Below are 21,807 nucleotides of genomic sequence, written 5' to 3' on the forward strand. Positions count from 1 at the left end.
ATGAAATGACGTTTAGTAGTACTTACATAAATTCATTTCTGTATTTGAGTTGACAGTTTATAAATGAAATCTATCAAAGGAATCCCTGAAAGCACGTCATTACCAGGATAAAAATCGTATATAAGTCTTTACGTAGCATATAGCATACATGTCATTTGAATGGATCACAATATTCTTTTCTTTAAAAAAAAAAAAAAAAACAGGATTTTAGTGTTATTTTGTACCAGAACAACACAGTGACCACCAACATAAACTTCTCATGCATAAAATCTAAAAAGCTCAGGGCTGAGGATATTAACCTGCTCACGACTGTATAGCGAGATAACTGGAAACATTACTGTAATAACAGAAAATATTGTTACACATAGGGTAATATTTTTTAAGCCGACGTAAATGTGATCAAGCGGACAATTTCATTTTCACTCTTGCTATAGTTACGCCTGTGTCACGCGGAGCGACATTTGTCGCTGCTACCACTCGAGGCCGCCACAACTCGTGGTCACCACTCCATGCCTGGTCACACGGAGTTGCTGGTTTGTATCAGTTGGTAGCAGCTAGCAGAGTGCCGTTAAAATCTCATTCCTCGTTTGTTATGTCGAACAAACCAATCCATATAGTTCTGAAACGACTCGTTCGCTTGGCTTGTGCTGAATCTGCTTCATTGAACCAAATTAATTTGGGATTATACACATTTTCTGCTCCCTTGCCAATTTTCAAGGATTTCTTCACTTACTTTAATTCATTTTGTCCTTAATGTTGTTAATTTTTCTCAGAGGTTCCTCAGAGGGGATGTTCAGTCAAATTTCATTCAGTTCTGAAAGTTATCTTCTACAACTACACACTAAAAATAAATAAAAAATAATAATAAAACCATTACTCAAAGTGAAGGAGTTACCTGAAAGGGACAGAAATCGTTAGATGTGTGTGACGCACATGTGTAGGCAACCAAATGATTACAATTTCATAAAAATTGGATGATTTATTCAACAGGGCTTCACAAACTGATCAAGTCAATAATGCGTTGGTCCACCTCTGGCCCTTATGCAAGCAGTTATTTGGCTTGGCACTAATTGACAAAGTAGTTGGATGTCCTCCTGTGGGATATCATGCCAAATACTGTCAAATTGTCGCATTAGACCACCACTTCGCTGGTCATCGGGGTTCAACTCGAAGCACGACTCTTCACTGAAGACAATTCCACAACAGTCAATGAGTTTCAGGCTGACGACATCTCTGGAGATGCTCCGGACAGCGGTAGGATACCAACCTGACTGTCGTTCGCCATACGACCCGACGACCCGGAGTGATGTTTTGGGGTGCCATTTCTTTTCAAAGCAGGACTCCTTTGGGTGTCACTCATAGAGCATAGCGTGCGTCGATGGTATTCTACACCCCTTTTTGTTGCCCTTCGTGTCAAGCCACCCCGGGCTTACATTTCTACATCTACATCTACATGATTACTCTGCAATTCACATTTAAGTGCTTGGCAGCGGGTTCATCGAATCACCATCATACTATCTCCCTACCATTCCACTCCCGAACAGCGCGCGGGAAAAACGAACACCTAAACCTTTCTGTTCGAGCTCTGATTTCTCTTATTTTATTTTGATGATCATTCCTACCTATGTAGGTTGGGCTCAACAAAATATGTTCGCATTCGGAAGAGAAAGTTGGTGACTGAAATTTCGTAAATAGATCTCGCCGCGATGAAAAACGTACTTGCTTTAATGACTTCCATCCCAACTCGCGTATCATATCTGCCACACTCTCTCCCCTATTACGCGATAATACAAAACGAGCTGCCCTTTTTTGCACCCTTTCGATGCCCTCGGTCAATCCCACCTGGTAAGGATCCCACACCGCGCAGCAATATTCTAACAGAGGACGAACGAGTGTAGTGTAAGCCGTCTCTTTAGTGGACTTGTTGCATCTTCTAAGTGTCCTGCCAATGAAACGCAACCTTTGGCTCGCCTTCCCCACAATATTATCTATGTGGTCTTTCCAACTGAAGTTGTTCGTAATTTTTACACCCAGGTACTTAGTTGAATTGACAGCCTTGAGAATTGTACTATTTATCGAGTAATCGAACTCCAACGGATTTCTTTTGGAACTCATGTGGATCACCTCACACTTTTCGTTATTTAGCGTCAACTGCCACCTCCCACACCATACAGCAATCTTTTCTAAATGATGACCTTACTAGACGGTAAATTACAGCATCATCTGCGAACAACCTAAGAGAACTGCTCAGATTGTCACCCAGGTCATTTATATAGATCAGGAACAGCAGAGGTCCCAGGACGCTTTCCTGAGGAACACCTGATATCACTTCAGTTTTACTCGATGATTTGCCGTCTATTACTACGAACTGCGACCTTCCTGACAGGAAGTCACAAGCACAACTGAGACGATACCCCATAGGCCCGCAGCTTGATTAGAAGTCGCTTGTGAGGAACGGTGTCAAAAGCTTTCCGAAAATCTAGAAATACGGAATCAACTTGAGATCCCCTGTCGATAGCGGCCATTATTTCGTGCGAATAAAGAGCTAGCTGCGTTGCACAAGAACGATGTTTCCTGAAACCATGCTGATTACGTATCAATACATCGTTCCCCTCGAGGTGATTCATTATGTTTGAATATAGTATATGCTCCAAAACCCTACTGCAAACCGACGTCAATGATATAGGTCTGTAGGTCGATGGATTACTCTTACTACCCTTCTAAAACACTGGTGCGACCTGCGCAATTTCAGTAAGATAATGCCCGCCCACAAATGGTGAAAGTTTCTCCTGTTTGTCTTTGTGTTTGGAAGACCCTACCTTGGCCAGCAAGGTAGCTGGATCTCTCCCCAACTGAGAACGTTTGGACAATTATGGGCAGGGCCCCCCAATCTGCTAGGGATTTTGACGATCTAATGCGCAAATTCGACAGAATTTGGCATGGCGTCCGTCAGGAGGACATCCAACATCCCTGTCAATCAATGCAAAGCCCAATAACTGCATGCATAAGGACCACAGATGGACCAATGCGTCACTGACTTGCCCAATTTGTAAAGCTCTTTCTCTTCAATGAACCATCCAATTTTTCTAAAACTGTATTATTTGGTTGTCTGTACATGCACATCACATCCACCAATTTCCATGTCATTCGCATAATTCCTTGGTAGTGAGTGAGTGAGTGTGTGTGTGTGTGTGTGTGTGTGTGTGTGTGTGTGTGTGTGTGTGTGTGTGTTTTATTTTTTATCTTAGAGAGCATTTTGCTGTGCATTCTTCTTCATGGAATTATTGTTGCTTGTGTCCCACAGCCCTTCATATTTCAGATAAACATAAAAAAAATTCAAGACATCGTTGCCTGGCCACTGGCACACATTTACTTTCCACTTCTGTGTCGTGGCGGCAAAGAAACATAAACAAAATAAACCCAATGAACAAACAAAATTAGTTGACCGCTACGTCTGATAACAAGAGAGCGTCTAGCGACTGAGCTGTCAGACGAGAAGACATCTGCGCTCGGTAGCTGCGACTAGCTCACATGACTAATAGAACTCAACATGCTCCATTCCAGTCACCTCTAGTTTTTAGTTGCTGCTAGTCGCGTCAGTAGCAGGGAGTACGTTGTCACACGGAGCGATTATTCAAGTAGCAGCGACAAAAATCGCCTCATGACACAGTCTTTAGACCTCCTTGTCGAAGACTTCATTATAGAACTGACCATGACGAAGGTAAAAATCAAATGCGGCTTCTTCGGGGAACGTTTGTGACATTTATTTGGACGGATGATCGAACACTAGCTCCATACAGCAATTCTGAAGTCCTTACCGGAAGAAAACTTGAATACAAAATTTTAATTTGTGCCTCAGATGTGCATCACACCCACAAACTAGACCCGGTGCGAAGCCATATAATTGTTCTGCTGCTAAGAAAATAAACATATGTCATCGGCCCAGGTGTACATAATGTTGCTGCAGTCTCTAAAAGACGATGGCAGAAAAAAATGTAAAGAAAATGTTATTTCGATGTATTTATAATCAAGGAGTGCGCAACAGCAAAGGATAGAAATCTGCATGTTAACCACATGGGGGAGCTGTTAAATTACAAAAGATGGAACTATATTTGTAATAGATATGAGGTGATACCTATCTGGTCACCAACTTTAAGTTTTTATCAAGTGTTGGTCTTTATTTCACCTCAAGCCAAAGCGTTCTATCCATTCTCTACCTCCTTCCAGGCTCCATTACCACTGGTATAAGCGATGCGCTGGCTTTTTTCCCATCTTTCATTCCCTGCCCAATAGTGGAGGGTGGGCTGTTGTACAACTTCACTATCAGCCGAATCGGAGCGAGATAGTAGCTTCTCAGAAGATTTCCCAATTGGAAACGTTTGGGAGCGCATTTCGAGTTCCAGAAATCACCTGATAACTGAAGTCACCTTCCCACAAACCTCGGTCAGCTCTGAGAATGTATTCATATTTTTGTTTCTTGGACAATGGTTTCCGGGAACTGGGGTTGCCTCTTCACAGAGAACTGCCAACACCGTTTAGTGCCACTGATCTGCCCAAAGTCTATGTTCCCAAACATCTAATTAAATCACGTTCAAGTCACTCCTGTGAGGATGTCAGTCTATAGCTGATACAGATTTCGCCGTCTAATCAGTGTCCAAAAGATCTCATAACTGGAAGTAGTACTTTTCCACATTGGTACTCTCAGGGCTCACACCTAAAGTACTCAGGGGCAGACAGCAAGAGAGCGCCCTGGATATTGTTTTACTGCTTAGCTCTGATCTCAATGTAAGGTACCGCCTAGCATTTGCTGGTATATGTGTTATTCATCTTACAGCGAGGTGAGCCTCTCGATCTGATGCCACTTCTGCATCTTACATATCACTGTTGCTGCTTTCAAATAGCGGATTTTCATTTGACCCTACGAGGATATGTGTCCCCCAGCGTAAAGTTTGTATTAAAAAAAGGCCCGAGGCTTTCGCCGGCAACCAAGCTGAAGATCTTGATATCAAGAACCACCAACAATAGCCACTACACATTTGTTGTAGGATGTTGCGTGGCCTATACGTACTTGCCTGTGGACAACAATCACAACCCACTCGCTAATTTGTGGTAAGTTCCTATGGGACCAAACTGCGAAGGTCAATCAGTCCCTAGGCTTACACACTACTTAATCTAACTTAAACTAACTTACGCTAAGGACAACACACATACCCATGCCCAAGAGAGGACTCAAACCACTGATGGGGGAAGTTGCTCGAACCGTGATCAGGCGACTCAGACCACTTGGCTAACCCGTGTGGCCCACTCGCTAACTAAGGAGTTGTTTGACAAAAGGCTGTTACACACTGAAGCACCAAAGAAACAGGTTTAGGCACGCGTACTCAAATAGAGAGATACGTTAACAGGCATAATACGGCGCTGCATTTGGCAACACCTATGTAAGACAAGTGTCTGACACAGTTGTTAGATCGCATACTGCTGCTACAATGGCAAGTTATCAAGATTTAGCTGAGTTTGAACGGAGTGTTATAGTCAGCGGATGAGTGATGGGACACTGCGTCTCTGAGGCAGCGATGACGTGGGGATTTTCCGTACCACCATTTCACAAGTATACCGTGAATATCAGGAATCCTGTAAAGATCGAATCTCCAACATCGCTGCGGCCAGAAAAAGATCCTGCAAAAATGGGACCAACGACGGCTGAGGAGAATCGTTCAACGTGACAGAAGTGCAACCCTTCTGTAAATTGCTGCAGATTTCAATGTTGGGCCATCACCAAGTATCAGCGTGCGAACCATTCTACAAAACATCATCGATATGGGCTTTCGGAGCTGAACGCCCACTCGTGTACCCTTGATGACTGCGCAACACAAAATTCTACGCCTCGCCTGTGCCCGTCAACAATGACATTGGATTGTTGATGACTGAAAACATATTGCCTCGTCAGACGAATCTCGTTTCAAATTGTATTGAGCAAATGGATGTGTACGGGTATGGAGGCAACCTCACGAATCCATGGACCCTGCATGTCAGCAGGGGACTGTTCAAGCTGGTGGAGAATCTGTAACGTGTGTGGTGTGTGCAGATGGAGTGATATGGGACCCCTGATACGTCTAGATGCGACTCTGACAGGTGACACGTATGTAACCATCCTATCTGATCCCCTGCATCCATTCATGTGCATTCCGATGGACTTGGGCAATTCCAGCAGGACAATGCGACACCCCACAGATCCAGAATTGCTCAAGAGTGACTCCAGGAACACAATATTCTAAGTTTAAACACTTCTCCTGGCCACCAAACTCCCCAGACATGAACTTTATCGAGCATATCTGGCATGTCTAGGAAAGTGCTGTTCAGAAGAGATCTCCAGCCCCTCGTACACTTACGGATTTATGGGCAGCCCTGCAGGACGCATGGTGTCAATTCCCTCCAGCACTAATTTGTCGAGTCCATGCCACATCGAGTTGCGGCACTTCTGCGTGCTCGCGGGGGCCCTACACGATATTAGGCAGATGTACCAGACTTTTGGCTCTTCAGTGTAAATATTGATGATTTGGTAGAATACCGTCAATGTTTGGTCGTCTCCGGCGCTCAAAATTTTACTATTAAAATGATCACACTTGAGCTGCTAGGATTTCGTTACACTTTTCCCCGGTGGCTTCCCGCTTTTATGGCAACTTAAACTCCAAATAGGAGGGGCTAGAGGGAGGCGATTTTTAAAGGGTAAAAATCCACGTGTTTGAAATTGCCAGTGCTCATGAAGCTAAAAAGATCGACATCTCCAATAGTTTCTCTTCAACTACTAAAAAAACACCAGTGCAGTAAAAATTCATATATTTGAACAGGCACTGCTGGAAGCGTAGATTGTCACATTCTCAGACGCAAACAGAGAATGAAACAAACACTAGTAGAATACAGAAACAGTCGCCTTCAGAACAATCGGTATAAATGATTCATGAATGAGCGATCCATTTATTTGATGTAGAGCCAATAAAAAAGTGAGCTATACAGTACAAGCTACAACTTCCCTCACTAGAACATCTACAGTGAATAGACGTCAGATCATCTCATTCCGCCGTTCGGAATTCTTACACACTACATTTACAGCATCTGCGAACCCGTGCTACGGAGTCACTGTCATAATACATCAGGACACAGATTATGTCTGGTTTAAATTATGCATGTCCATAAAAGTGAAAACAAGTTTGGGAAAGAGAGAGACTTTGGTTTCACCTTCATATAAATTCCTTAGAACAAAGATAAGCCTCAGATTTTGGGAAACTACTTGCCGAATAAACTCGATAGAAAGGAAATAATTACTGCTGCACTAAACAACGATTCGCGAAGAAAACGTATGTCGATTTTTGTGATACGTATTGTTGAACGATTTGCTGACATTTTCATTGTGAAAAAGTATGAATTTTATATCACAGAACCACAGTCTTGAAGAATAATTACATGCACTTCAGTAGCAAAGTTCATCGTTTACACTCCCCAATATTTACGATGACAAACCATAGACGTACAAATATTTTTCCGTTTTCCTTGTGTAAATGATGTTCTTTCTCTCTCTTGTAGCGCCTGACACAGTGTTACCGAAGGAAACCGTTGTGGAAACTACACTAGTTACAACAATAATAAGGTGCTAATTATGGCTAATTTGAAGTCTTTAGCGCTTAAAGAGCAATTCATAAACTTGATGTCACTTACCTGCTAAAAAAGCTGGAAATCCCCTTTCGTTTGAATTTTGCTGGGCCAGTTTCTTCACACGCACTTAATTCACTTGAACTGAGACTCTCGTGATCTGCTCCACTATGAATTCTTGATTCCTCGTCCACTGCACTGTTGTCTTCATTCATAGAAGGCGAAGCGTCACTTAAACTGGAAACTATACTAGAAAAAGAACTAGCATCTGTATGTGACTGGCAATTTTCGTACGTTCCCAACCGTTGAAGAGTACTACATGGTGATTCAAAGCTTACTGTGTCCTCACGATCCACATTAAGTTCATTTTTTATTTTTGTTTCACAATTACACCCTCCTGCCACTGTTTTTGGACGGCAGATGTTAGCTTCACAATCTGAATGACAACACTGTTTCACGGGCGAAGTGTGAACATAATTTTCTTTCTTTTGACTTTCACCTGTACATATTATATGCAACTGTCTAGTTACTGGACTATATGCCAGTGGTATAGACTGCAACATTTGTGTTAATGGAACAGATGCTGTTGATGCACATGCGTCTGAAATCTCACAACTGTTTGCACTACAAAAAGTGGAATATGCGTTTGTTACAGGGACTGTTCGACAGCTTACATTCTCATGCATATTGTCTACACTATCAATGCAGCCATTAGGTACCAGACATAAGACACTGGACGTTGTTACAGCGCTGTGCTGGCAGTTTCTATCCTTACGAACTACTGCAGATCCTTCACCTGTTGAGATGTTCGAACTGGGCACGTCAGTGTGCAGGATTTCGTTTTGCTGCTCTGGCTGCGAGAGAGACTCGGTAGTAGTGCTGACACCAATCTTTTCAGTTCCTCTCTCTGGCCAAGTCTTGAACCAAGCTTCATTCGATTTTAGGATATCTGGCTTTAATGTACTCGCAGCAACATTAGCATTTTCAGATGAGAGCACTTCGCTGCTCACATGATTGTGGTCCTGGGTTAGAAACGAAGGTTTCTTTACGGTGTCTAAACAGTCAGGCAGACTCTGACTTCTTGAATTGTCACTGACATTATGAAGCACCTTGTTAACATATTGGAAGGACTGGTCCATTTTCGCTAAAGAGTTTTTCAGGGGATCAAAACTGCTTTCCTTCCTAGAAGAACTCGCAGCAGAACAAGGTAGCACATCACAGGCGGTAAAGACGCGGGATGTCACACTATGTCGAATTTGCGATCCTATGTCGTTACTACTTGTTAACGGAATGGATTTAGACGGCATATTATCACTTCATAGGCTTGTAAAATAAAACCTTCGTTCTCACATTATTGCTTGTCATTTAATCTCTTTTGTTTCTAATATTTACAAACGGCAGCGCGCATAATATAACAACATCATGAACAACAACAACAAAACATGGGTTCTTTAACCTCCACTCGCAACACCCATCACAACTGACACATTACTGTCACATCTCGCAGTTATGCTTTGAGCTGAGGTTACAGACAATTCTGTCAGTGGTGCCAACTGCTAAAACGCATACTTTATATCCAACTAGTAATAAAAAAAGCATTATGGATATGTATGGAGAAGTCATATTCTTCTCTATTTTAAATCTCAAGCAACATAAAAAAGTAACTTAGGATGGGTCTTAGCTTGTCAATTACTATTTTTTATCAACCAGAATATTATTGAGATACTTCATCTCCTACTTGGAATGTTAAGGAACCCGTTACTCACGACTTCGGTATATCTCTTAAAATTTAGAGGAACAACCAAAAGCATTACAAATTTGAACTCGCAAAATATGTAGTGTGTAGAATATTAGTATGTGTTTTCAAAATGGGTTTTATAATCAGTAAATAGTATCACTCATTCGTATGTATTATTATTTACAAACAGATCTATATCGTCAGACGAATGACGAATAATTGCCCACAAATTAGTCGCTGGCGTGATTGTTCTTTGTACGAAATGTTTGTTGTGACCACTGCGTCGCTATGCTCCTTGTAGGTTACTTCCGGTGAGATCGATCGCAACGCCAATGGTTCCGAAGTAGTAGTCCGTATTTCAACTGTAGGGACGCTCAGTAATTGTTTGTGTACGTGTTAATCATATGTGGGTAAGTTGTTTGTTGTAACACATTTACTATTCTATTTGCTAAACCAATAATGATTCGTAGACCGATATCACGCATCTTGTAATGCATTGCAGCTTACGTTGCTTACTTTGTGAACGAGTTGCTTTGGCAATCCTGCCGGCATCCATTTTCTTCATGAATTGGTTTTGTGTGAGAGCACGTGTGTAAAAAGGTATACATCCAGTGTACGCAGTAACGGCGCGCAGCGTATATTCTTTTGACATTTTCTCAGAAGTGTTAGTGAAATAAGTTTACGTCTTGTTGCAGTTAAGGCAGCAGAAATGAACCAAGAAAAGTTGAAGAAACTACAGGCCCAGGTGCGGATTGGAGGGAAAGGCACACCGCGAAGGAAGAAGAAGGTTGTTCATGCAACCGCAGCTACTGATGACAAGAAGTTGCAAAGTTCGTTGAAGAAGCTTTCAGTAAATACTATACCAGGCATCGAAGAAGTAAATATGATCAAGGATGACGGTACTGTAATTCACTTTAATAATCCTAAAGCCCAAGCGTCTTTAGCGGCCAATACATTTGCCATCACTGGCCTTGGAGAAACAAAGCAAATTACAGAAATGTTACCGGGTATTCTAAGTCAGTTGGGCACTGAAGGCTTGACTCAATTAAAGCGCCTGGCATCGAGTGTGGCAAACAGTGCTGCAGGCGGCAAAGCTAGCATTGAAGAAGACGACGAAGTTCCTGAACTTGTTGAGAACTTCGACGAGGCAAGTAAGGAAGAGGTTGCAGTAATATCAGATAAATCCAAGGGGAAGGACGCAGAAGGATCCGCAGGTGACGGAAAACAAGAAGAAAAATCCAAAGAAAATAAGGCGGAAGCAACAAACAAGGACAAGGAGAATTGAAGAATCTGAAGGCTCAGTTATTTTGCCGTGAAGAGGTATTCTTAATTTTTAAAAAATCCTTCTCTACTTAACTTCGAAATTATTCGTTTGTTGCTATTGTCTCGTAGTTAATGTTACTGTTGTGATTTTCCTGGAACCACTATCTTTGCATGTAGTTTTTTTACATTAAATGCTTAAAAATATAGAATAGCGTGTATACGGTGACTATATTTATTTGCATTACCTGTAGGGTTGACTTCTAAGTGTAGCTACAGTTCAATAATTGTTAGAATTTAGTCATGGCCTTTTCGGTCCCAGAAACGCTACTTAATACTTAGATCTGAGTAGCGTAGTCTCTTCGGTTTTAATCAAATATTTTAAGGATACAATCCTTAATAACTATGGGGGACACGAAATGTGTTTCCGGTTTTCTCAATACATAACTGCTAAGATTGTTGGAGTGAACATCTTAGTCTGTATCAAAGTAAATTTAGGAAAATGAGTTTACAGCAGTGTCAGTTGGCTTTTTCTGTTGAGTTACTCAAGACACAGTAACACTATACTGAACCTTGTGTTTGTGTGTGGTGGAAAGTTAAAAATTGAATGGTTTCTGCATTTGCAAGCAGTGAAGGCAATATCATTGGAAGTTACATTATGGTGTATAGTTGCAAGCAGCAGCCAGAAACAGTGTTGCCTGAAGGATATTGGTTAATGTGTATATTAGTCCGTGCATCCTTTATCGTTTGTTGGATTATGATTAGCCTAGTACATTCTTAATTGAAAATCATAAAATCTCTTAAAATTATTTTATGGTGGTGTACATGGTAAATGAAATAATCAACATAGTTGGTTTTGTTAAATTGTTTTCCATTGTAGTAGGAAATGACAAAGATAAGACGTTATGAAGGACATTTAAATTGGCAAATGGCATTGCATTTTAGCAAGGCAGAATATTAAGTAGTTATGAATAAAAAATTGTATTGATGGGTTTGAAAGGCTGTCTGTAGTGGTAGAAAGTAGTTATTGCAGTCCCCCCTTTAATTATTAGACGCGACATTTAGTTCCTTAGTGTGTCCTATTGATATCTTGGTTTTGGCTGCAGTGTAGGGGGGGTTATAAGCTATCAGTTTGGTTGTGATTTAGTGAAACCACTTTATGTGAATACAAAGTAAATGGTCTGAAGCAGTTCCCAGGTTTACATTCTCTTCGTATTTACTGCACTTCACATTTTAAGTAATTAATACCGTAAGGTAAATTAAAAAAAGCTGCGTTACACATGAGACTAATCTGAGTTTTGGTGCATTTTTTATTCATTTATGGTACATAATCTACTTGCAATATGTGGAAGGGGGGGGGGGGGGAGGATATTATGTACCTGTTACTAGACATGTTGACTACTGCATAACATGGCAGAACCGCTGAGTGAATTATTTCAGAACTGGTGAATGTGACGTTGTTGGTAGGAAGGTATGAAATATAAATATTTAAGACATGATATAGAAATGTTGACATTCCAAAAGGAACATCAGATGTGAGGGACAGTGATTGTGAAAGTCATTGCTGTTTGTTTCAGGGCATTACAGAAGTGTCAGATTCCACCTATCTGCTTTGACCCATGACACCATCAATATGGCAGAAACGGCTACTTCGAATATATACAAAATGATAATGACGTCACTACATACACATGCCAACAAATGCGAACAAAAACAAAAGCAGACAGGTGGAATCAGATGCCATTAATTCGAAATGTGCACATGGGTCTCAACCTAACAACCACCTTGGAAACTGCTACATATTCCATACTCCATATACCACTAGAAATCAGTTTCCTTTAATTTTTTTCGGAATTAATATCTCGACAAACTCTGTTTAATTCCAATGTTTTTCCGCAAGAGGCACATCATCTGTGAGGATTCAAAACTAGTTAGATCATTTGAAAAAGGTGCTACCACAGCTAGCCTTTTGTCTATACAAATACAGAAGTTTAGCTACAAATTGCAGAAAGGGTTGTTTTAACACACATGCTGTGAGTTATCTCAAAGGTGCTGCAATTGTGGAGATAAATAGAAGCTTTTAAGTAGTTTTTGTAGCAAAATGGTGAGTGTGCCATGTTACGCAAATAGCTTATGTTTGGAAGCTGTGTGAGACAAACGACATACTGTGTACTTATAGTTTTCCTCGTGATAAACTGTCTTACATACAGCAACCTTCTAGTATACCTGATGATAAATTGTCTTATGTCAGTAACTGACGTAAAAATTTGTGTGCATACAATGCTCAGATTTTTGGACAAGGCAACTCATAGATCAAACATCATTCACAGTTCTCTGTGTCGTCAAAGAAAGTAATGCCTCTACATAAGGGTTATGCAGACTTAGCCATTATTTGTACAGTGTAATGTGCAGCCATCTTAATGAGTACCTTGAAGATGTGCTGTGAGTTCCCAACAGATAGCTTGCCTGTTTAAGGTATCTTTAAATTTTCTTGAAGCTGATAGTTATGAGAGGACTCATTGGAAATTTTAATCTTCCATAGTTCAGGTTGCACAGTGCTTTACTCATTAATATTCACATTCATCTGATTTTCTTTTTTTCGTTGTGAGCAAAGCTGCTCAACAATTAAAGCACTAGACAGTTCAAAAGGAAAGTGTTTCAAATCACATGTCTAGCCATCCGGACTTGAGTTTATTATTGGTTCTTAAATTTAGGCCCAGGGTGGATACTTCAAAAAAGGCATATCAGGTTTCCTTCTTCATCTTTGTCTCATCTGAATTTCTGGTCCACCTCAAATGACCTAAGAGTAAACTGGTTTTTTAATGCCAGTCTTAATTTGTGTTTCCTTCTTTTTAAGTATAGCCTTGGAAAAATTACGAGGTTCACATTTTCCCGAGATATGTTTGTTCCCTAGTTATGAATATGTATAAATCTGATGGATTTGGCCACTGGAGTTTCTTCTCCAGTTGCTGCAAGTTGCAAACCAATGAAACACTAGCCTACTATAGTGAAATAACACTATAATAAGCATTGATGAATGCTCTTTTGATTTCACTGTGATGTTAATTTCTGCTTGCATGTGTGTTTAGTCAGTCTCTTCTAATTTTGCTTTGATGCTTGTTATGAAGAAAATTTTTTGCTGGCAATGCAAAAGGGAAGTGGAGGTGGCACCCTCCGTGCTAGTTGCCCTCCGAGCATGTATGCAGGGCATACCTTGCTTTTGTAATAAAATGGAACACCTACCACTGTTCTTTTGACATTATTTACTATCTGGCTACCAGTTTTGGTGAATAAGTACACCACCTTCAGGCCTTAACTGGAATGGGGGGGGGGGGGGGGGAGGTGGTTAACTCCAATGGTAGACACAGACCCATCAGTGGGGCACCTGTATACTGGTTTCTGTTGACGGTAACGACGATGTTCTCTCTCCAGCCATCAGCTACCAACTGTAGCCATAAATAATATCAAAAGCATGGCTGTAGGTGTTCCATTTTGTTACGTAAGTGAATGGCCAAAGTCTCTCAAACCTTCAGTCAGGAGGATGTACATAAAAAATAACTTGCTTCGCCTGATCTGTGCAGCTTGTCCAGAATGAGTTTCAGAAAAATTGCCCATGTTACTCTCGTACACTATTTATTAAATACTATCCAAATGCGTCCATGTGATACGGAACTGACAACCATGTGCCAAGAGAAGTGTACTCGCCATTATCAAAGGAGGTGGAGAATACTGTGTTATCAGTGGAGAAACAGTAACAGTAGAATGTATCACTCAGAAGAGCTCGGTGTCTTTTGAAAGCGCGCTATGATTGGATGCTACCTAAGAGTAACAAATCCATCAGGGACATTTCAGTCCTTGTAAAGCTGCCAAAGTCAGCCATTAGTTATGTGGTTGTGAGGTGGAAATTTGAAGGAACAACCACAGCTAAAACTAGACCAGCTAGACCTCATGCACTGATGTACAGGGACTGTCGAACAGTGCAGAGGGTGGTTGTAAAAAGTCAGTTGAAGTAAATGGAAGGAATCGCTCAAGAGTTAAGACTGCTACCGGCAGTCCAGATATCGCAGTGGTTGAGCACAGGGACTTAAATGAATGAGAAAGTGGTGAAGTAGCTCCTCAGAGCCACACATTTGTAGCCAGTGCTGAACGGTGCTTGAGATGATGATGACTGAAAAAAAGTAATTTGCTGTGGTTGATTGCGCAGTGTCATTAGGCAACCAGATGGAAGAGTTAGGGTTTTATAGAATGCTTTGAGGAAGTTGCCTTCCATTGCGTGTAGTTCCAAGAGTGAAATACGGAGGTGGTGGTGGTGGTGGTGGTGGTGGTGGTGGTGGTGGTGGTGGTGGTACAGGTACAGTACGGGGGTGTTTTTTTAAAAAAAATATGAATGCAGAAGCAGTGGACACATTTTACAGCTTTGTGTACTTCGTACATTAGAGTAACAGTTTGGAGATTGGTTGTGCTAACATGACAGTGCAGCCTTTCATAAAGCAGCATATGTGTGGCAATCTTTTGTGGACAGTAACAATCCTGAAATGATGTCAGAATGTCAACATTGTTCCAGACATCTCTGTGTCAGCTGTTGAAGGATAATGGGCTGCCGTTTCAAGCTCATTCAGACACCTAATTGAAAGTGTCTCCACAGAGGTCAAGCCATCATAAAGGGGAAGTGTGGACATCCCTCCTATTAATTTCCATTAGTAGGTGTCCGGATACTTGAGATAATGAAGTGTGCATAGTGCTTAGGCCTAAGGATGGCATTGTTTTGGTAGTCTAGCAAAAGCAGCTCTAAAAAAAAAGATAGAAAAATATTTTTGTTTCAGATTGAAAGGAAGCACACAAAGAAATCCAGCCAAAGTTCCCCAGGCAAGAAAATGTGGACAGGGACAGGGATCATCTTATCACCCCTTCATTGTTTATACTCTTATTAACCCCCATTGTGAAGCATATTTCAATGTCAGCTGGCTATTGAACCCTCATCTCTCGCCTGTGGGTTGACCCAAATTGAAATGTGACACTTATTGGCACTGAGATAAGTGGTTAGATTTGTAGAATTTTTATTTCATGTCCCCCTTGCCCCTTCCACTTACATTTTGTCATTGTATTTGTTTGATCACCCTTAATTGAAATATGACACTTCTCCTTAACAAGCTACAATTTTCCTTCTGTTTTTATTTTCATTATTTATGTTAACGGCTCCCAGAGAATAATTATACTCTGCAAGCTTTGTTTTTCATTTCACTAACAGTATATTAGAATTTAGTCTAGGACACTATCACTTGTATTGCCAGAACTGCAGACTGATCTGACATTGCACACAAATTATAATGAATGATGGTCATCCTGACTATTAAATTAGACTGAAAAAGATCTTGCATTTGCCTGTTTTTGTTAAGTGGAAAGTAATACTGCAGTTTGTGGAAAAATGTTTGTCATAAGTGCTTATAAAAGTGTGAGAATGGGGTATTATGTACTAGATATCTTTAGTAGGGCACTTAAATGGTGTTAACATGGTTATGCAACAAGACTGGTAGCTTTCAAGAACAGCGGAATGAAAGAAAACAGGTGGTCAAGGTGCAAAAGTAGAAATTTGGACCACTTAAGAACAGTTTGGATATGTGCCAATATTTATATTAGCCTTTGTATTTAGTATCATTATTGGGAGAGCAGAAACCTACTGAACTATAACTCACCAAGCCTTATTAATATGTCCTTTGTGTATTAATGTTAGTAAGTAAATTTGTTCACATGTCTTGAAATTTGAGCACAGCTAATGAGTAAGACTAACTTTATATAATTCCTCTGATTCAGTATTGAATTTCTTCTTGCATTTCATGTTGCAGTAGCTGTACCCCTGAATCCTCCAAGCAGCGGCAGCAGTCTTCATGGACATTTTGATGTGCATTTGCAACATCAGTTCTATAAAAATTTACTCTCATTGTATGTGAATAGAATCAAAATCAAAGTTTAATAAAAATAACTTTGAGTGATTGTATACTTGCTTGATATAATTGAAAGAAAAAAGTTAATTTTCATTTCTCTTACATGTTATAAAGCTCTTAAACTTCGGAGGAGAAATGTTGAGTTAGTGTCTTAAAGTTGTTTTGTATTCTTTAACCACACTATTTTATCAGCTGTTGAGCAAGTGAGACTTAACTAGCAGATTGTATAATAAAACTGATAAAAAAAGCTTTGTGATATATTGATTGCTATTTGCAGTTGTGATGTATTGCTGGTACTAATTTTCTTGGATTGCATATTGACACTTGTTTACCTTGACATAGTTTGGTAACGGGGGCATCAAAAGTGTAAATTTAGGTACAGTCAGTTGAGTTGGCAATGCCTAGTAACCATGTCAGCAGAGGTCTGTCAAAACTAAAATTAAGTTTTTTTTTTGAACTGTTTAGTAATGGGCAAAGGAAATGCGGTTTGTGAAGCTTTTGATGTAGTTGTTCCATTAAATCAAATTGTGTCAAACACCTCAAGAACTACATCACCAGCATTATTATCGGATAGAGCAGTAGTTCCAAGTAAAGGCAAGGATGCGGGGTGGGGGTGGGAGGGGGGTGAAGTGGGCTAGACCTGGAGGTATGGAGTGTATCTAACATTTTGGATGATGAATGGCAACTTGTATATAGCCATTAAAAAGTTCCAGCTGTGACTCAGTGAAAAATCTACACACTAGTTTTAAATAATTTTCATGAAAGAAAATTGGAGGGGGGGGGGTGATCGGACATGTACCGCATTTGAAGATGACAGTCTATAATGCACGTTTACAAATCCGTGTTACTTCCGTTTGAACTTTATACAATAGCAGCTGGTCGGTATGAGGCACAAATGCCCATGAGTTGTCACCACTGGAAGGCAAACAAGAAAACAGCCCCCTTCCTACATCCTCTGCCACTGCAGTGGCAGTGTTGCTTACCTTTCTGCCCCTGAGATAAGCAGTCAGCTTTACTTAGCTCACAGCTGAATTCACCAATGTCAATTAAAATTACAGATGTCAAAAAGAATTTTCTTTCTTTTTACTGAGCTGGTTACAAAGCTCTTAATACTTGTTGGAAGTTTTTGTATTTGACTAGTTAGTTGCTACATGCATATTATTGTAAAATGAGGCAGAGACCTGCGGGTAGCACAAATACTTGATTTTGGGCTGCATAATTGGGAAGAAGAGCTTGTGGCACAACTTGACTAGAAGAAGGGATCGGTTGGTAGGACATGTTCTGAGACATCGAGGGAACACCAGTTTAGTATTGGAGGGTAAAAATCGTAGAGGGAGACCAAGAGATGAATACACTAAGCAGATTCAGAAGGATGTAGGTACTGGGAGATGAAGAAGCTTGCACAGGATAGAGTAGCAGGGAGAGCTGCATCAAACCAGTCTCAGGACTGAAGACCACAACAACCACTCATAGGGCACAGTTTGATGACCACTGATCCAGCAACAGGTATGCCAGAAAATACTTTTGAGGTAAGCTGATTAATGTGACATGGGAAGTATCTTGCATCATTTGTGTATGAAAATTTGTTCATTCAGTTACACAGTTTTACTTATATTGTCCCAAAAAGTCAATATCTTAATAAATATTTTATTAATTGTTCACCAATACACTCAAATAGCTGTAGTGTTGTGTTGCTCAGTTTTGCATAACATAGAAATTGAGAACTTTGAACACCCCTCAGTTAAACTTAGAAAGATTCGTGTACATAACTATACACATGATATGCAAATCATATTTAATGCTGTTGCACGATGCTCAGGCTTTTTAGTATTGGCATAATATTTTTATGTTGTAAGGTTCTGTGGGGTATACACCATTTGTGCTTTGTGTGTCTGACAATTTTATTGAAGAAATTCAAAACCTCGGTATTTATTTTTATTACAAATTAGGTTCCAAAAAATATTTATGATTAGTGAAAAAGGTTGTTCAATGAATCAAAACACAAAGGTGAGGTGACTTACCGAACGAAGGTGCTGGCAGGTCGATAGACACACATACACACAAAATTCAAGCTTTCACAACAAACTGTTGCCTCATCAGGGAAGAGGGAAGGAGAGGGAAAGACGAAAGGATGTGGGTTTTGAGGGAGAGGGTAAGGAGTCATTCCAATCCCGGGAGCGGAAAGACTTGCCTTAGGGGGAAAGAAGGACGGGTATACACTCGCTCTCGCGCGCGCGCACATATCCATCCACACATATACAGACACAAGCATACATATTTAAAGACAAAGAGTTTGGGCAGAGATGTCAGTCGAGGCAGAAGTGCAGAGGCAAAGATGTTGAATGACAGGTGAGGTATGAGTGGCGGCAACTTGAAATTAGCGGAGATTGAGGCCTGGTGGATAGCGGGAAGAGAGGATATATTGAAGAGCAAGTTCCCATCTCCGGAGTTCGGATAAGTTGGTGTTAGTGGGAAGTATCCAGATAACCCGGACGGTGTAACACTGTGCCAAGATGTGCTGGCCGTGCACCAAGGCATGTTTAGCCACAGCGTGATCCTCATTACCAACAAACACTGTCTGCCTGTGTCCATTCATGCGAATGGACAGTTTGTTGCTGGTCATTCCCACATAGAATGCGTCACAGTGTAGGCAGGTCAGTTGGTAGATCACGTGGGTGCTTTCACACGTGGCTCTGCCTTGGATCGTGTACACCTTCTGGGTTACAGGACTGAGTAGGTGGTGGTGGTGGGAGGGTGCATGGGACAGGTTTTACACCAGGGGCGGTTACAAGGGTAGGAGCCAGAGGGTAGGGAAGGTGGTTTGGGGGTTTCATAGGGATGAACTAAGAGGTTACGAAGGTTAGGTGGACGGCGGAAAGACACTCTTGGTGGAGTGGGGAGGATTTCATGAAGGATGGATCTCATTTCTGGGCAGGATTTGAGGAAGTCGTATCCCTGCTGGAGAGCCACATTCAGAATCTGATCCAGTCCCGGAAAGTATCCTGTCACAAGTGGGGCACTTTTGTGGTTCTTCTGTGGGAGGTTCTGGGTTTGAGAGGATGAGGAAGTGGCTCTGGTTATTTGCTTCTGTACCAGGTCGGGAGGGTAGTTGCGGGATGCGAAAGCTGTTGTCAGGTTGTTGGTGTAATGCTTCAGGGATTCCGGACTGGAGCAGATTCGTTTGCCACGAAGACCTAGGCTGTAGGGAAGGGACCGTTTGATGTGGAATGGGTGGCAGCTGTTGTAATGGAGATACTGTTGCTTGTTGGTGGGTTTGATGTGGACGGACGTGTGAAGCTGGCCATTGGACAGGTGGAGGTCAACATCAAGGAAAGTGGCATGGGATTTGGAGTAGGACCAGGTGAATCTGATGGAACCAAAGGAGTTGAGGTTGGAGAGGAAATTCTGGAGTTCTTCTTCACTATGAGTCCAGATCATGAAGATGTCATCAATAAATCTGTACCAAACTTTGGGTTGGCAGGCCTGGGTAACCAAGAAGGCTTCCTCTAAGCGACCCATGAATAGGTTGGCGTACGAAGGGGCCATCCTGGTACCCATGGCTGTTCCCTTTAATTGTTGGTATGTCTGGCCTTCAAAAGTGAAGAAGTTGTGGGTCAGGATGAAGCTGGCTAGGGTAATGAGGAAAGAGGTTTAAGGTAGGGTGGCAGGTGATCGGCGTGAAAGGAAGTGCTCCATCGCAGCGAGGCCCTGGACGTGCGGGATATTTGTGTATAAGGAAGTGGCATCAATGGTTACAAGGATGGTTTCTGGGGGTAACGGATTGGGTAAGGATTCCAGGCGTTCGAGAAAGTGGTTGGTGTCTTTTGATGAAGGATGGGAGACTGCACGTAATGGGTTGAAGGTGTTGATCTACGTAGGCAGAGATACGTTCTGTGGGGGCTTGGTAACCAGCTACAATGGGACGGCCAGGATGATTGGGTTTGTGAATTTTAGGAAGAAGGTAGGGGTGCGGGGTGTCGGTGGGGTCAGGAGGTTGATGGAGTCAGGTGAAAGGTTTTGTAGGGGTCCTAAGGTTCTGAGGATTCCCTGAAGCTCCGCCTGGACATCAGGAATAGGATTACCTTGGCAAACTTTGAATGTGGTGTTGTCTGATAGCTGACCCAGTCCCTCAGCCACATACTCCCGACGATCAAGCACCACGGTCGTGGAACCCTTGTCCGCCGGAAGAATGATGATGGACCGGTCAGCCTTCAGATCACGGATAGCCTGGGCTTCAGCAGTGGTGATGTTGGGAGTAGGATTAAGGTTTTTTAAGAAGGATTGAGAGGCAAGGCTGGAAGTCAGAAATTCCTGGAAGGTTTGGAGAGGGTGATTTTGAGGAAGAGGAGGTGGATCCTCCGTCACAGCACATGTATGTGCGGATGGATATGAGTGTGTGTGCGAGTGTATACCTGTCCTTTTTTCCCCCTAAGGTAAGTCTTTCCGCTCCCGGGATTGGAATGACTCCTTACCCTCTCCCTTAAAACCCACATCCTTTCGTCTTTCCCTCTCCTTCCCCTCTTTCCTGATGAGGCAACAGTTTGTTGCGAAAGCTTGAATTTTGTGTGTATGTTTGTGTTTGTTTGTGTGTCTGTCGACGTGCCAGCGCTTTCGTTTGGTAAGTCACATCATCTTTGTTTTTAGGTATATTTTTCCCATGTGGAATGTTTTCCTCTTTTAATTAATTAATATATATATATAATCACCAAAAATAAAATACTGAGTACACTAGAGTGTTAGATTTAGACTAAAACTAGCCTTCTTGTAGTTTGTGTAGATATGAAGTCGAACCATGTATTTCACAATGGTTTCTGGGTAATAGAAATCTTGGTGGGGCTGACTGTAGCAAAGTAGATGTACTTATCTCTCACCACTGGCAAGCACTTGTTCATATGATGAACTTCAGTCATTTTGCCCCCATTGAAGTAATGTCACATTCCTCTTCACTTTCTGGGTCCCTCGATTGATTTAAAACTTAACAATCACTATAGCCATCCATATTTGGAAGCACTGCCTGAACAATATGTGGGACAGAGACTGAATACACACTTTTTTTGTCAAGTGTCCAAAGTGACGATAAATGATGCCTAGTGGCAACCAAATACATGACAGCCAGGTGACAAGTGTAGAACTGCTGCTTTCGAGCAGCACCAGTGCTGAAGAGTTGTACGGTAGATTTTATTTTTTTAGAGATCCAGTCTTATGTTGCCCAGGTGTATG

The 21,807-nt window shown here is 41.5% G+C and overlaps 2 protein-coding genes across 6 annotated transcripts in view; one reads left to right on the top strand and one right to left on the bottom strand.

Moving 5' to 3' along the window:
* The window catches only part of LOC126474895 (TBC1 domain family member 14-like), a 332,809-nt gene extending 323,687 nt beyond the window's left edge, over positions 1-9,122 (bottom strand). The window contains exon 1 of the mRNA XM_050102389.1: positions 7,714-9,122. Within this exon, the coding sequence (XP_049958346.1) occupies positions 7,714-8,954 (1,241 nt within the window). The 5' untranslated portion in view covers positions 8,955-9,122. The remainder of the gene's footprint in view (positions 1-7,713) is intronic.
* LOC126474896 (transcription factor BTF3 homolog 4-like) overlaps positions 1-16,640 on the top strand; it is a 37,271-nt gene extending 20,631 nt beyond the window's left edge. Inside the window, exons 1-3 of one of the 5 annotated variants that reach the window (XM_050102391.1) lie at positions 9,646-9,795; positions 10,081-10,705; positions 16,489-16,640. In XM_050102391.1, the coding sequence (XP_049958348.1) occupies positions 10,095-10,670 (576 nt within the window). In that variant the 5' untranslated portion in view covers positions 9,646-9,795; positions 10,081-10,094 and the 3' untranslated portion in view covers positions 10,671-10,705; positions 16,489-16,640. Of the gene's footprint in view, positions 1-9,645; positions 9,796-9,869; positions 9,986-10,063; positions 10,706-16,488 lie in introns of those variants that run through there. The other 4 variants (XM_050102394.1, XM_050102392.1, XM_050102393.1 and 1 more) reach the window with 4 other exon arrangements.
* The last annotated feature ends 5,167 nt before the right edge of the window (positions 16,641-21,807 follow it).

Source organism: Schistocerca serialis, chromosome 4 (genome assembly GCF_023864345.2).
Source record: "Schistocerca serialis cubense isolate TAMUIC-IGC-003099 chromosome 4, iqSchSeri2.2, whole genome shotgun sequence".
Taxonomy (NCBI): domain Eukaryota; kingdom Metazoa; phylum Arthropoda; class Insecta; order Orthoptera; family Acrididae; genus Schistocerca; species Schistocerca serialis.